Source organism: Anolis sagrei, chromosome 6, assembly GCF_037176765.1.
Source record: "Anolis sagrei isolate rAnoSag1 chromosome 6, rAnoSag1.mat, whole genome shotgun sequence".
Taxonomy (NCBI): Eukaryota; Metazoa; Chordata; class Lepidosauria; order Squamata; family Dactyloidae; genus Anolis; species Anolis sagrei.
Window position 1 is genome coordinate 24,445,736 of NC_090026.1, and position 17,376 is coordinate 24,463,111.

At 41.3% G+C, this 17,376-nt stretch overlaps 1 protein-coding gene across 1 annotated transcript; it reads left to right on the forward strand.

Moving 5' to 3' along the window:
* The first annotated feature begins 563 nt into the window (after positions 1 to 563).
* Positions 564 to 15,759, forward strand: LOC132779519 (vomeronasal type-2 receptor 26-like). Its single transcript, XM_067470512.1, has 6 exons — positions 564 to 640; positions 9,298 to 9,589; positions 10,914 to 11,780; positions 13,479 to 13,706; positions 14,349 to 14,475; positions 14,861 to 15,759. Exons 1-6 carry the CDS (start codon positions 564 to 566, stop codon positions 15,757 to 15,759), a joined length of 2,490 nt encoding a protein of 829 aa, XP_067326613.1.
* The last annotated feature ends 1,617 nt before the right edge of the window (positions 15,760 to 17,376 follow it).

Sequence of the window (17,376 nt, forward strand, 5' to 3'; positions counted from 1 at the left end):
ACACATATATATCTCTATCCATCAAGATCACTCCCAAATGTAGATTCCAAAAAAGATAAAATGAACAAAAAATCATAAAATGAACATAAAATCATAAAAAGAACAATGATAGTCTATGTCCATAAAGTAAGAGGTTTGTTTGTTTGGGGTTTTTTTTTTTTTTTTTTGGAAGAAAGTAATTATTTGTGCAGGTGAGTTGAGGAAGTTGTGGTGAAAAATGTCACTTCTTATGGTCTGGTATGTAAATTTGACTCCTTCTCCCGGGTCACTGGTTAGCAGTGTTCTGGCAGATTAGATCAACAGTGTAAACATGTCATTTGTGTAAATTTGACCCAGTTTTGTCCACCAGGCTACTCCGTGCAGCACCAGCTGAGATCTGGAGTGCGGGGAGGTGGGGTTGCAATGGTCTATAGGATTCCATCTCCTGGACCAGATGCCCCATCCCATAGTCAACCATTTTTTAATGTGTCCACTTGAGAATAGGTGACCGGGGAAGAATAGGGATTCTGTTAGTGTACCATCCACCCCACTGCACTACAGTCTCCCTACCTGAGCTAGCCGGGATGGTCTCAAGCCTGGCGTTGGAGTCCCAACGGCTTATTGTGCTGGGGGACTTCAACATCCACACCGAGGCCACCTTGTAAGGAGCAGCTCAGGACTTCATGTCTTCCATGGTGACCATGGGGCTGTCCCAACTGATATATGACCCTACTCACAAGGCTGGACACACATTAGACTTGGTTTTCCGCCAGGGATGGGAGGAAGGTGGTGGTGTGGAGGAGCTGACCATCGCGCCATTGCCATGGACCTTGCCATGGACCACCACCTGGTCAGGTTTAGGCTCACTGCATGCTTTAACCTTCGGAGGGGTGGAGGACCCATTAAGATGGTCCGCCCCAGGAGACTTATGGATCTGGATGAATTCCTGATGGTTCTTGGGGAATTTCCCACCACCTCAGTTGGTGATTCTGTTGATTCCCTGGTCACTCTCTGGAATGGGGAGATGACTAGGGCAATAGACACGATTGCTCCGGAATGTCCCCTCTCAAGTAGCCGAGCTAAACCATCTCCTTGGTTCAATGAGAAGCTGGCAGCAATGAAGCGAAGTAAGAGGGAACTAGAGAGCATGTGGCATTCAGATCCAAACGGACCAAATCGAACATGGCATGTTGCCTCTTTAAGGGCATATGATGCTGCAATAAAGGCCACAAAGAAATCTTGCCAATATTGCATCCGCAAAGAACCGTCTGGCAGAGCTGTTTTGAGTTGTCAGAGGCCTATTAAATCCCGCCTCCTTGGATGGGAACACAGACAACTCGATAGCCCGCTGTGAAGCATTTGCTCAGTTCTTCGCAGACAAAATTGCTTTGATCTGTTCTGACCTGGACATCATGTTAACGGCAGCCTCTGAGAATGTAACACAAGCATCTATTTGTCCGGTTTGGATGGGATCATTTCAATTGGTGAAACCTGAGGATGTGAACAAGATACTCGGAGGAATGAGGGCAACCACATGCATCCTAGACCCCTGTCCATCCTGGCAGTTAAAGGAGGCCAGAGGGGGATTGGCCGAGTGGGTAAAGGTGGTGGTTAATGCCTCCCTTTGGGAAGGCAATATTTCAGTGAGCTTAAAACAAGCTGTAATAAAACTGCTATTGAAGAAACCATCACAGGACCCCACTCAATTGGTCAACTATTGGCCTGTTTCCAATCACCCCTTTTTGGGCAAAGTCCTGGAATGTGTGGCCTCTTAACTCCAGGTATTCTTGGAGGACACGGATTATCTGGATACGGCACAGTACATGGAATCAAGACAGCCTTGGTCGCCTTAGTTGATGATCCATGCCGGGAACTAGACAAGGGGAGTGTGTCCCTGTTGGTTCTGCTGGACCTCTCAGCAGCCTTCAATACCATCGACCATAGTATCCTTCTGGGACACCTTGCCAGAATGGGCCTTGGAGGCACTGTTTTACAGTGGCTCCAGTCCTTTCTGGAGGGTTGCACCCAGAGGGTGTTATTGGGAGACATCTGTTCCGCCCCACAGATGTGGGGTTCCCCAGGGTTCAATATTGTCTCCCATGTTGTTCAACATATACATGAAGCCACTGGGGGAGACCATCCGGAGTTTCGGGGTGCGGTGTCATCTGTACGCAGATGGTGTCCAACTCTGTCACTCCTTTCCACCTGCTACTAAGGAGGCTGTTCATGTTCTGAACCGATGCTTGGCCGCTGTGATGATCTGGATGAGGGCAAACTAATTGAAATTGAATCCAGACAAGACAGAGGTACTCCTGGACAGTCGTAAGGCTGAAGAGGGCATAAAGCTACAGCCTTCACACTCCCCCTGAAGATGCAGGTTCGCAGCTTGGGTGTGATCCTGGACTCATCGCTGAGCCTGGAACCTCGGGTCTCGGCGGTGCACAGGGGAAAATTCGCACAGTTAAAGCTTGTGTGCCAGCTGCGCCGATACCTTGGGAAATCTGACTTGGCCACGGTAGTCCATGCTCTTGTTATAGACTACTGCAATGCTCTCTATGTGGGGTTACCTTTGAAGAGTGTCTGGAAGCTACAACTAGTCCAACAGACGGCAGCCAGGTTGCTAACTGGAGCGGCTCTCAGGAAGCATACAACCCCCCTGTTGCGCCAGCTCCACTGGCTGCCAGTCTGCTACCGGACACAATTCAAAGTGCTGGCCTTGGCCTATAAAGCCCTAAATGGTTCTGGCCCAACTTACCTGGCCAAACACATCTCCCCTTATGAACCTTCAAGGACCTTAAGATCGTCTGGAGAGGCCCTGCTCTCGGTCCCACCATCACAAGCATGGCAGGCGGGGACGAAAGACAGGGCCTTCTCAGTGGTGGCCCCTTGGCTATGGAACTCCCTTCCTACGGAGATTAGATCGGCTTCTTCACTTTTAGCATTTCGGAAAAAAACTCAAGACATGGCTATTCGAGCAGGCATTTGCGAATACTGAGTAACGGACATAAAAACAGAATCAACTACAAGATGGATTGGACATTGTTATAATGAGTATTTATTGAATTATGTTTTATTACAGCTGTTATGATTTTACTGATGTTAAAGTTTTTATATTGTAGCTGTGTTTTTGGTGGATGTTGAATTTTGCCTTGTAAACCACCTCGAGTTGCCGGAAGGATGGGAGGGGTGGTATACAAATAATGTAAATAAATAAATAAATAAATGATTTGGGTCCTCTTTTTCCCTTCTTGAAGATAGGGACAACATTTGCCGTCCTCCAGTCTGCTGGGACTTCTCCTGTTCTCCAAGAACCATCAAAGATTATTGTCAGTGGTTCTGAAATGACTTCTGCTAGGTCCTTCAGTACTCTTGGATGTAGTTCATCTAGCCCTGGGAACATGGTACCTCATCACACTGAGCTTGAGAAGCATGAGTGACTATCTGTATGGCAAAGGGGATCTTACCTTTTGATTCCCAATCATCCCAATTGTTCATCACACATTTCGCTCTTCAGGTGTTTGCTTGTTGCCCTCATTCGTAACCATCACATGGGGAATTCTTTTCTCCACATTCTCCGTCTTCGCTGTGTGCCATTCAATGGGGTTGTCATTAATGTCACAGGATCACCACCTCCCTTTCTAGCTCAAATATCTGCTTAATTCCCATCACACTGACAGGCAGCGTCACCTCCTATTTCAAGGATACCAGCAGGGATCCCTTACACTAGAGAGGCAATGTCTTCTTCCATGTCACACTTTTAAAACACTCCTTTGAGTGGAATCTTCTCCTATTTTCTTTGAAATCCTCTCCTTGAGTAGACCAGCAGAATTTTAACCTCACTTTTAATACCTTTCGGACCGCATCTTGGCCTACGAGCCCACGAGGACCTTGAGATCGTCTGGGGAGGCCCTTCTCTCGATCCCGCCTGCCTCACAGGCACGGCTGGCGGGGACGAGGGAGAGGGCCTTCTCAGTGGTGGCTCCCCGGCTGTGGAACACTCTCCCGGCAGACATCAGACAGGCGCCCTCCCTCATGTCCTTTCGAAAAAGCCTTAAGACATGACTGTTCGAGAGGGCATTTAATTAAGTGCTACGACAATGTGGTAAAGAAGATTGGAACGGAACAAGGAATATGAGATTGGTTACGATTCCACTATGAGACGAAGCGGATTTTTAGTGTAGTATGTAGTTGTTGTATAGTTTATATGTTGTTGTAATTGGCTCCTTTGTAATTGTCTTTTATGTGTATTGTACACCGCCATGAGTCGCCCTAACGGGCTGAGAATGGCGGTTAATAAGTGCATCAAATAAATAAATAAATAAATAAATAAACACTTTTTTTCTTGCCCTTCCTGGACTGCATTGTGCAACTGGGAGAAGAGATGAAATAACAACTTGTACATTATGATATTTTAGTTTTTTCTCGAAAGCTTCAAAATTCCTTCTGATCTTTATGCAGACCATGCCTTGCAGAATTATTGGTTCCCACATAAACCAACAGGAGATGAGGATGGTCAATGGGTTTGATGAGTCCCATCAGCTAGTCAGCTATATGGTGTTTTTGCCCTAGGAAGAAGCATACTTTCTGTCATGTTTGCAAAACACTGCTTCTGTTCTTCTGATGAGGGAGACCAGTACATATCTCCTCTGGGAATAGACAAGGTCCCTTTCTTGTGCTGAATCTGACACCCTGCAGATCTCCTAAGAACTGACCTTGTTACTCTTGTTCCTGTTCCTCTTCTTTTTTGACTGAATTCTATAGCTCTAAACTTGTCCCTTCCTCAGAGACATCCTCCTTCTTTCATCAAGGGCAATCCACTCAGCTGTGTCCAAGAACCTCTCACCCTCCCCACAGTTTTCTTGTTCAGCATAATTTATGGTTGTGGAGAGAACTTCCATTTGATTCTGTGGGCCCTTCCAGACAGGCCCAAAACACAGGACCTGTCTCACTTTTACCTGAGGCATATAAACAATGCCTCTGGTAATAAAAAATAATAATATGGAGAAAGCTAGTTTTCCCGAGTTACTCTACATTAATTAAATATCTGGAATGAACTGGATCTTCAGCTAAGGTCCAGGTCTTTCCAGATGTTGATTCTGTGGGGATTGACTCCTGGGACCGCTTCCACAATCCCCACAGCCATCCCGTTTTTTTGGGCCCCTAGAGCCCAAAGAAGTCAGAGGATGACCCCCCACACAATTTCTCCCCTTGAGTATGCCTAACACCTGGAAATGACACATCAGGAGGTGGGGGGGGCTGAATGACATCCCAGGTCAAAGCCTGGTGTTGTGGGAGGATGTGGGGAGAGAAACCTGGGAAGAAGTGGTTTATTTTAACCTGTTTCCTTCCAGCTTTCTGTCCTATAGAGAAGGGCCTGTGTTTATGAACTGACCTCCTCTCCCTCAGAGATTTCCATCATGCCTTCGTGAATGACAATTCACTCAGTTGTAGCCAAAAACCTCCCGTCCTCTCCAACATGTTCTAATTCCTCATCATCTCTGACAGAGTAGAGAACTGTGAATCAATGTTAAAATGTATTTCTATAAAATACATATTAAAATACACAAAACAGAGATTAAACAAAGGATACAAATTAAAAGGTCATGCTTTAAAATTGGCTGGGTAGGTCTGCTGGCAGAGATAGAACTTCCTCCTCCTTCTATGTGTTACATTTCTCCAAGCATGGACCTTGTCCACATTTGAAGTGGCCTACTCATAACCATTCTCTGTTGGTTTATTTGATGTGTGTTGTACATCTAGGGTGGTCGGCTGGGCTGTGTCCAACCAACTCTTCACACAACCTTTTCGTGACGTCCTGCTGCACTGGCAATTGCTGGCAAAAAAGAAGGTGCATGGGGTGGCTCATGGTGCCTTGCTTATCTCCCCTCCTCTGCTCATCACATGTTGGAGAAGGAGAGGGTACTTTGGCACCCTTTCCCTCTCCCTGTCCCCCATCACATGAGAGAAAGGGCAGCAATGCACTTTGCCCCGCCAACCTTTCTGCAACCACACAGTGAAATGGGCCAGAAAGTGTGGGTAGCTTCATCGGAGCTACCCAAACTACACTTTCCTCCCCGTTGTGGAGGAGGAAGTGCCTTTTGGTGCTTTCACTCCACTTTGGGAGGACATTGGTTGGGGTCTGCCATGCATTGTGTGATGGTGAATGGCAAGCCCTGTCCTTGCAGCAAATAAAAACGGTAAGATGGGGCTTTTTTTGCCCTATTTGAAGAGCTGTCAAGTAAAGCTCAAGCTCCATGGTATCCTTAAGTGTAAATATTTGGGCCTTTGTTGCAGATATAGCTTGCTAGGTGTTCTGGCAAAAAGACAAACATGCCCTGTAGGTGACCACAGTTCCTCCTTCCCACTTTTCCCAGAACTCCTATGAATGCTTTCTTGAAAATGATGACCTAGCTACTGGCTCCATCCCCAGAAAGGTCAGCTTAATGAGTCAAGGCAATTAAAGTAGTGCCGAACTGCATTGATTCTACAATGTAGATGCCCCCAAATACCATGGCTGAGGAGATATTGGGCAGAATGCTTTAGGTCAGATTCTAAAACCTAGGAGTTAACTAGTTCTACAGGTTAGAGAAATAGTCATACTATGAATATTATGCATGACAAATATTCTCATTTCTTTTTCCTCCAACTGTGTGTACTTCTTATATTTCTGATTTGGGTGCACCATTGATTGTGCCATCTTTGGCAACTATAAACAAAATGGAAAAAACTAAAAGGTGATGATGAAACTTTTTAAGTACATGTTTTTTTAAGTACTTGTTTTTCACTCTCTTCTCTTTGACTTCACCTATAGCCCAATACTCCTGGGAAATAACTTATAACTGTGTAATTATCTCAAATTGCTTGCATTTCGTTGAAGCCAAAAATATGATCAATAATGCAGCTTGTGAAATCCTATATAAAGTACCTTTGCCATCCAAAAATGAGCAGAGAGCATTGAGTGGGCAATAGTCCCAGACTCCTATAATCAAATAAGCACACAATCATTGCAGAAAGAACGTTAAAGGTATGTTGTGTGCAGATATAACATGGAAGAGGGAGATTTTATGTCGGTTTTTCTACCCTGAGGTGGCAGGGATATGTGTGCTGTCTGTGGCCTTCCTATTGTTGTGGTCATCTCAAATGGAGGGCAAGCCACAGGCCACAATGTGTTTTCTCGATGATACCTTCCAGATGCCATATGAATATTACCAAAGCGGAGACTTGTTGATTGGAACAATTGCTTCCCAGTTTGGTATGCTGTCTGATGGAATGGTTTTCGATGAGCATCCCAGCACAAAGTTTGAAAACGAACTAATGTATGGATGTAATTTTTGAATATGCATTTACATTGACAAGCATGCTTTAAAATGTGTGTGCTTTCTTCTTGATATTATATCTGTGTGTACACCTATTTACATGTATATACATACATATACTTTTGCTCTCCCCTCGTTTTAAATTCATTGTGCTTAGTCCTATTTTCATCCACTCTATATACTGTCTCATCCTCTATGATGCTGCTCTGTATCTTCCATTACTTCCTTCTGATTACATTGTCACGCTCCAAGTTTCCTCTTCTGTGCACCTATTCTGCGGTTTATGATTCCTTGTATACTTGTTGCTGTATTTTGTTTCAACCATATTTTTTTTATCTCTCCATCCAAAGCATGAGCGACCCACCTACTTACAACTGTATCATGTGTTTTGCCAATTTTCCAATATAGCATTACTGGGGGGGGGGGGGGAGGGGGTTAGCTGAGATTCTAACGTCAAGAACAGTCTTGAATGATTTGTGTGGAGAAGGAGAAAAGGAGTCACACCCCATGTTTAAAAGCTATCTTGGAAGATGTGAGAAATGGAGACTCTGGAATAGTACACCTAAAGTTAGCAAGATTCACAATAGTCTAGAGGCGCTTTGGTTTCTATTTGGCAGTTTTCCTCATGGCTGTATTAGAAACTAAGAAAGTAAGAGAAGGTCTCCATTACAACACAGCAGAAATAAGAGGAAGTGGATGCAGAATGCAGTTTTCCTTGAATATTCCAATGTCTAATAGTCACCACTTGATTATTTGCATTTAAAATATATTAGAGACACAACATCTAACCCAGGCAATGTTTAGTGAATTTTAGGGCTGGGCAACCACGGAAAAAATTGTTTCTAAACTCAATTCGTTTTTTGGGGGTTTTTTGCGTTTCGATATTTAAAAGAATTCCAAAATTTTCCTTTAAAAAAGTTCGATATTTACGAAATTTCGTAAAATTACGAAACAATACAAAACGAATACGAAACGAATGCGAATCGATTCGTTAATGGCGGACGCGACCGCGCAATACGCTAAAAAACCTCCATATGGGACAGGGGGAACTTCTGAAGGTTCCCTCTCCCTCTGTTGTTGACTATTGGTGTGATATTTATAATTTTGTTTCACTGATTAAACAAACAACAGCTATACAACTTGCCCCAGACATGCGGAAATAATAACGAAACGATTTCGAAACGATTTCGAAACGAATACAGAACGAATACGAAGCAATTACGAAACGAATTGAAAAATTCGTTTCGTTTTTTAGATGCTCCTGAATGGTTCGTTATCGCTTCGTAACAAAAAAAAATAACGAATTTTTAATGAATTACGAAATTGCGAAACGAAACCGCCCAGCCCTATTTTACACTTATGTACTTGAATGGGTGTATTGCATTCTAACTCCACCTTTAAAGCTGCATTTCTATGCCATTTACTGTATGTGGAATTGAACTAGACAGCAAGAAAAAAAAACCAGACTGAATTCTGAGCAGATTCAAAGTAGATGTAAAACTTTTGCTGAAATCAGTAGCACTTATACTGTAATCTCATAGTTTGATTTGTCTGTTAAAAATTAAATTCCATTTAGTCTTAAGTAAGTTTCAGCTCAAACTGTTATTCGGCCTGTATGGCCAATGTTCCAGCAGCATTCTCTTCTGACATTTCGCCTGCATCTGAGGCTGGCATCTTGAGAAGTTCTGTCCTTTATTTTAGTTGCACAATAGGCATGACTTTGCTTTAGAAACCACACCTTTATAAATTCATATCGAACAAGAGTCCAGTAAAGAAGTGGGGTAACTAATAAGAAAGTTTTGTTAGGTAGTTAACATCAAAGACTGGAATGGCTCATTTCTTCTGAGTTTGAATGTATAGTATATCTTCCTTCATGTTCAAAACTGAAATATCAGATAATATCAGGTATTTTCTATCACCTTTTTCAATGAAATGCTTAGTGGAGGCATCTATTACATACATTTTGCAATTATACATGCATATATCTAATCATTTGCATTAGGTCAACACTGAAGAACTATCAACATATTCTGGCCCTGGAATTTGCTATAAATGAGGTAAACAACAACCCCAACATCTTATCAAATATCAGCTTGGGCTTCCATGTCTATGACAGTTATTTCAGTGCAAGAATGACTTATCAAAACATTCTGAAACTTCTCTCCAACTGGAAAAGGATTGTCCCCAACTTCCACTGTAACAAGAAAAAGAATCTGGTTGCTGCCATTGGAGGAATTGACTCTGAAGTCTCTTATTACATGGCTACAATCACTGGCGTTTACAAGATTGCACAGGTAAAGAATGTGAGTGTGTCATTGCATTTGGGGAGTTTAAAACAACATTTCACCTTCTATTTTACACTCAAGATATTACCTGCGTTTCTCCACTGGAAAAAAAAATCTGCAACTAATTAAAAGTCGTATGTGCTTGCTCCATAGAAATACTGTTATCAAAATTGCAAGACAAGCTTTTGGTAAGGTGTGTGAAAAATGGGAATGTGTGTCATTTCAAAGGTCAATATTTCCAAGTGGTCATAACATGTAATGTGTTCTGATGGTGCACTGCTCATTATAGATAAGTTTAGATTTTTTCCTCCATATGTATCTCTCATTAGGATTATTTGTATAAGTAGTAAAGGAATAGTTGTTTTATCTCTAAGAATCTTTGTGTTCAAGAGATGTTCCTTGATAAAGCAAAATAGATCTGACAAGCTTCCCTTGGATCCATGTCCAAACTTCAAAATAATAAAAATAGAATAATGACTAAAGATAAGAAATCTTCACATGGGCTAAATTCGGCAGCATGTGCTGACTTAACTCTGGTCATCCACCAAGCCAGCTAGCTCCCATCAAATGATGCTGGCATGGCTCTGTGGGTGAAGGAGGGCATAGCTAACAAATGCCACCAGCAGGGCAACACAGGAGGACTCCCTTGTTGCCATTGGAATCCATTGGGGAAGCCGCACACTCCACGTGAGCTCATGCTGCCCCTATTTGATCACCCTCGGATGGAGCCAGGTAATGCAGCATGTGGGGCACCAGGTTCCGCACACTCCTCTATGAAGTGGAGCACCTCCGGTGTCTATTTTACAATGCTGTAATAAGTCATAGGCCAGATTGGGATAATTGCATGTTACAGCACCCCAAAGCATTGGAAGGCCATGTTCAAATCACAGCCCAACATAAACCTTATTTGGGGAAGTCACACTCTCTCAATCTCAGAAGAAAGCAATGTCAAACTCCTTCTTAAAACATCTACTAATTTTAGAATTTCTGTAAGTTGGAAAAGAGGGAGAGCACATAACACACAATGAATCAAAACAGAATACAGGAAAAATTAGAACATTTAAAGATAATATTTGGCCATCACTACTGCCAGGACAAGAAATATAAACTTAAGATTCCCAGTTTACTTATGCGTACTTTAAAGCAATGAAATATTCTGCCCGCCTGACTTGCTAAGTAGTATGAAACAACACTAATGTAACTGAATGTTCTGTAAGATGTAAAGAAATGCTGATTATTGATTAATATATTTTAATAATGTGATAGAAGAAACTTAACACATGAAAACCCATACCACACGGATGCTATTAAAAATCAATTCCTTTTGGTCTAGATTGGCTACTGTGTATTGGCTCCAGTGATGAGTGAAAAACCCCAACACTCTTTTTTCTATCGGATGGTCCCAAATGAAGTATATCAGTACAAAGGGATTGTCCAGCTCCTTCTGCATTTCCAATGGACATGGGTTGGGTTGATGGCAGCCGAAGATGACAATGGAGAAAAATTTGTGCAAACGCTGGGAAAGATGCTTTTCCAAGGAGGCATATGCACAGCTTTTATAGCAAAAACAATACACTTAGCTCAATTCATGGAAAGTGAAACACCTTTTGAAATCTTTCCATACTTATGTGGTCTACTAAAGGATCCCAAAGTAAAGGTAGTGATTATCAATGCAGAGCATCAGACCGTATCAAATTTAAAATGGCTGATTTATAGTTCTGTCAGTTTGAGAAACGTAGTTACACTCGCATCTTTGTCTAAAGTGTGGATTATGACAGCTCACCGGGATTTCTCAACACAAGCTGTTCACAGGCTTTTTGATATACATGCCTTTGATGGTACACTGTCTTTTGCAATTCATTCAGAAGAAATGTTGGCATTTTCAGAATTCCTTCAGACACTTCATCCTAGTTCATCAAAAAGAAATGATTTTCTTACATTTTTCTGGGAAGAGGCATTCAGTTGTTCTTTTTCTGAATCTAATGAAGTCAATGAGAGGCCTATGTGCACTGGGCAAGAAAGGCTGGATGATCTCCCAAGAGTTCTTTTTGAAGTAAGCATGACAGGCCAAAGCTACAGCATCTACAATGCAGTTTACATGCTAGCACATGCTTTAGATAGGGTTTATAAATCTAAGACAAGCCGAAAAGTAATGGCATACCCGGGTCCACCAGATCCTTCATATCTTCAGTCATGGCAGGTAGGATTTCACAACACAAGTATCACTGATATCAAATGTGTAAACTACTATCTTGAAATGAGCATACAAGATATATATTAATGATTTACAAATGTAAAGACGGGAGATGAAGTCCATAATAATATGTACTAAATGTACTAAAAATGTTGGTCTGTTATTTAATATTGTCAGAATATCAATGACAGAGAAATACCCTGAAGGAAAAGAAGAAATGTAATGGTTCAATGTAATGGTGAATCCATGGGTTCTTGGTGGGATATGTGTGGAGAAGCCACTGCTCCATGGCCTGCATCACCCACCTCACCTTCCTTCTCATCCCATGGGGGAAAGTATTGCTGCCCAGCTTCCCCCATTAAAGAGAGGGCAACACGGAAGGCTCCCATGTTGCTACGGTGGGCGTTGGTTCACCTCCCTTTTTAGGCACAAAGCCTGGCCGGTAGTCTATGTTGTGTTAAGGGCTCTGTGCTGAGAAGGGAGGTAAAGCAGTGTACAATGGGCAAATCAGCCCATCTCAGGTTGGGCTTTAGCACAGCTGGTAAATCACCAGAAGTGATAAGATCTACCAACCAAAAGATAGCCAATTCGAACTCCCAGATCAAAAATAAGTTAGAGCCTTAAGTAGACAAATTGGGTACCACTAAAAAGCAGAGGAGGTATTTTACGACGCCATAAAAGAAAAGAAAAAAGATCAGATAGTGCCTGATAACCAAAAGGAAAGAGAAAGTCCTGATGCTCTTCATCATAGAGGATGGAGTGACAGCATGCCCCTGTGGCTGGATTGAAGCACAACCTCCAAGGTGCAAAAAATCTGGATGTTGACACAACATACCGCTTTTCTGTTTGTTTGTTTCTGTACTGTCTGTCCAAACGGCATTGAATGTTTGCTGTGTATGTGTACTGTGATCCGCCCTGAGTCCCCTTGGAAAGATAGGGCAGAATATAAATAAAGTGTTATTATTTTACTGACACAAAAGCACATTTATTATTATTATTATTATTATTATTATTATTATTATTATTATTATCATCTAATGGGGTCACAAGTAATTATTAAATGTGATGACAGCAATCCCTTATGGCACAGAGAGAGACCAAAAGGGCATCTACATTGTGGCTTCAATGCAGAATGGACACCACTTTAACTGACATGGCTTAATGCCATGTTATTATTGTAGTTTAAGTTTTAGAAGGTCATTAGCTTATTCTCATAAATAATACAGGTGCTTCACCAAAAAAAAGCCCCAATTAAAGTGGTGTCAAACCTATTCATTCTGCAACTGGAAACACATTCATTCCTCAAATTCCTAATAATCCTGAAAGAATGCAGATAGCCTTGATGGAAACAGAGATAACAAAACAGCAGTAGGATTTTGAAAAGAAAACAGAAAGAAAGGAATACCAGGTTCATATATAAAGGCTTGGAGTTGTTTTGTTTTTTGTTTGTTTGTTTCATTCTGAGCAGCAAACAGCAATGACTGAATACCAGTCAGCTTAAAAGCTTTCTAGAAAAGATATCAATTGATCATTTGGTGAGAAATGTGGAGCAAAATGTGATTGCCTCTGGGATTATTTTACATTTCACAACTGAAAAATCTTTGCATTTCTTACTGGTGCATGTAAAAGGTTAAAGTGAAGTAGAAGTCTCGCCATCTTTATAGTAATTCCCCACCAACTCATCATTTTCTTCTTTCAATCTAGCTTCATTCTTTCTTGAGGAGTGTCATATTTAACAATAGTGCTGGAGACACCGTGGCTTTTGACGAGAATGGGGAATTAGCAGCTGGATTTGATATTATGAACTGGGTTACTTTCCCAAACCAATCCTTTTTAAAAGTTAAAGTAGGAAATATGGACCCTCATGCTTTCTTGGGCAAAGAGTTCAGCATTAATGAAGAAGCCATTACATTGCACAACATCTTCAATCAGGTGGAGTTTATTCAAAATTTCTTTTAAAAAGCAATGGTAATCCAAAAAAATGTGATGTAATGATTCTGGTTAGATGGTGGTGGTGCAATCACACACATCAGAAATGAGTTGTTCCTCCTACACAATAAATGTATTATTGTTGCTGTGTCCCTTTCAACCTCAGAGGAAGGCCATAGCAAACCTTAGTTGAGCCAATCTTACAGATAAAACCATGCAATAGATTTACTTTAAGGTTACCATCGATCAAAAACAACTTGAGAACTCACAATGATGACAAGGAATAATCTTTTTCCTTTTTGAACTCACTACTTTGTGACAACAAAGCTTTTGCAACACCTCTGTTCATAAGGTCATAAGATCAACATAGTATTACCAAAACCCATTATGTTACAGAGCAAACCCTGCAATAGATTTACTTTAAGGTTACCATAAATCAGGAACAGCTTGAAAACTCACAATGATGACAAGGAACGATCTTTTCCCTTTTTGAACTCACTTTCTTTGTGACAACAAAGCATTTTCAACAACTTTGTTCATATGGTCAACGCTGTATTACCAAAATCAATTGCTGTAAGATTAAATATTTTGGTTACTGTTGTTAACATGGAAAACTGATATATTGTCTCTCCTTTCTGTGGATAGGTGCTGCCTATTTCACTGTGTAGCGATAAATGCCATCCAGGTTATATGAAGAAAAAGATGGAAGGGAAAATATTTTGTTGCTATGAATGTATTCCATGTCCAGATGGGAAATTTTCAAACCAAAAAGGTAGGCAGTTTAATATTCTTCAGAAATTTAACTTATGGCAACAACCCCAAACCATATGGGTCAATCCTTTGGACATACAAAGACAAATAGATGAAGCAAAATGGGTTCATTTTTTCTTATTGATTACTCACATTTCTATCTTGTCTTTCTTCACTGGACAGCAAACATGTCTACTTTTTGCTCCCAACTCATGTTAATCCTGATGCAGATTAAGCTCAGAGACAGTTGGGCTATTGTGAGTTTTATGGGCTGTATGGCAACATTGAAAGCCTTCGACAACACATTGAGAGACAGTTGCTTGCTGGGCTGAAATGAGTTGAATGTCTCAATGAGTACTTAACTTGGATTTTCTGAAAAATGAAAAATTACCTGTTTTATTTTTCAGACATGGCTGAATGTTCAAAGTGTCCAGACGATCAGTATCCCAACAAGAACCAAGATGAATGCCTTCCCAAAAGGATGAACTTCCTCTCGTTTACAGAACCTTTGGGAATATCTCTAACTTGCTTGGCTCTCTCCCTTTCTCTGATCAACATTATGGTGCTCAAAATATTCATCAAGAACAAGGACACTCCCATTGTCAAGGCCAATAACCAGAACCTCACTTATTCGCTCCTTGTTTCCCTATTACTCAGCTCCCTCTGTACATTTCTCTTCATTGGCCAGCCTAAAAAAGTGACCTGCTATTTGCGACAAACCATTTTTGGCACTGTCTTTTCAGTAGCTGTGTCTTGTGTATTGGCAAAAACCATAACTGTGGTTGTTGCTTTCATGGCTACCAAGCCAGGATCCAGGATGAGGAAATGGGTGGGAAAAGGATTGGCAAACTCTGTAGTTTTAAATTGTTCTCTTATTCAAGCCAGTATGTGTGTTGTATGGCTGTGTACTGCTCCCCCATTTCCAAATTTTGACATGCACACATTAGCTGAAGAAATCATTTTGGAATGCAACGAAGGATCCGTCACAATGTTTTATTGCATTATGGGCTACCTGGGATTTCTGGCCATGGTTAGTTTCAATGTGGCTTTCTTTGCCAGAAAGTTGCCAGACAGTTTCAATGAAGCCAAATTCATTACTTTCAGCATGGTGGTGTTTTGCAGTGTTTGGTTGTGTTTTGTTCCATCTTACCTGAGCACTAAGGGAAAGTACATGGTGGCTGTAGAGATTTTCTCCATTTTAGCCTCTAGTGCTAGTTTATTGGGTTTCATCTTTTTCCCCAAATGTTTCATAATTGTCCTGAAGCCTGAACTGAATTGCAAGGACTACCTAATCAGAAAAATATGACACACACATTATTGTAGAGACTTTTTATTATAATTTTAAACTTAAAATGAACTTTTATTTGTGGAAACATGTGTAGAATTGCATTTAAGATTTCTTTGAAGTTGTAAACAGAATCCAATACCTTCCCATACATGAAGATACATTATACATTATACTATCCCTATGTGAACAACAACATTGTGAAATATATGTCTAATCTGCTATCACTTTGGAACAATACCTTTAGATTTCCATGATTCATGAAAATCTTGCTCATGTTCTTTACCAAAAGACATCTAAACCTATGCACTGTTTTTATTCTCTTACATTATGCATATCCATACACATTTCTAAATAAACCTATATTCAGAGACATGCACACATATGCATATTGTGACACATTCCCACACACAACCATAAATTCTGAACACACGTGCGCACACACATATACACACATATGAAACAGACCCTTGAAACTCCTGAGCTCTCCCACTTTTAGATAAGTCAGGGTGCTTCCAGACACCACTAAATCACAAGTCTTAAAAACGGGCAAAAAATCCTGGGACTTCAGAAGAGGTCCACATACAGACCTGTTGGTCCCAGGATTTCTGCCTCCATTGTCCAGACTTGACTTTGTTGTGATGGTCGCTGCGGGACTTCTGCTGGAAACTTTGGCAGTTTTTTAAAAACTCAAGATGTGGCAAATCACTGCAGCAAATCACTGCAAAAGTTCCATTCTTTGTCCTGGCCAGAGAAACTGTGCCCTCCAGACGTTTCATGAAGTATCTGCCACACAAACAAAGTTTACGGGGTAGGTCCACTTCTGCCCAAGTCAGCACTGCACAATTAAACAGGAACACGCACTTTTAAACCAGGAACAGAACTTTGTCATTACTGACACTTTTTAGAACCTGGCTGCCTGGCCATCTGTCCAGACAGATTTGGTTGTATACTTGTGGCATGAAACAACAGGGTGCTGTTCCTGGGTTGTACATGTCTGTTCCTGATTGCTCTTATTGTGAAAAGAACCTTTGGGAATAACTCTAACTTGCTTGGCTCTCTCCCTTTCTCTGATCAACATTTTGTTGCTGAAAATATTCATCAAGAACAAGGACACTCCCATTGTCAAGGCCAATAACCGGAACCTCACTTACTCTCTCCTCATTTCCCTATTACTCAGCTCCCTCTGTACATTTCTCTTCATTGGCCAGCCCAAAAAAGTGACCTGCTATTTGCGACAAACCATTTTTGGCACTGTCTTTTCAGTAGCTGTGTCTTGTGTATTGGCAAAAACCATAACTGTGGTTGTTGCTTTCATGGCTACCAAGCCAGGATCCAGAATGAGGAAATGGGTGGGAAAAGGATTGGCAAACTCTGTAGTTTTAAATTGTTCTCTTATTCAAGCCAGTATGTGTGTTGTATGGCTGTGTACTGCTCCCCCATTTCCAAATTTTGACATGAACACATTAGCTGAAGAAATCATTTTGGAATGCAACGAAGGATCCGTCACAATGTTTTATTGCATTATGGGCTACCTGGGATTTCTGGCCATGGTTAGTTTCAATGTGGCTTTCTTTGCCAGAAAGTTGCCAGACAGTTTCAATGAAGCCAAATTCATTACTTTCAGCATGGTGGTGT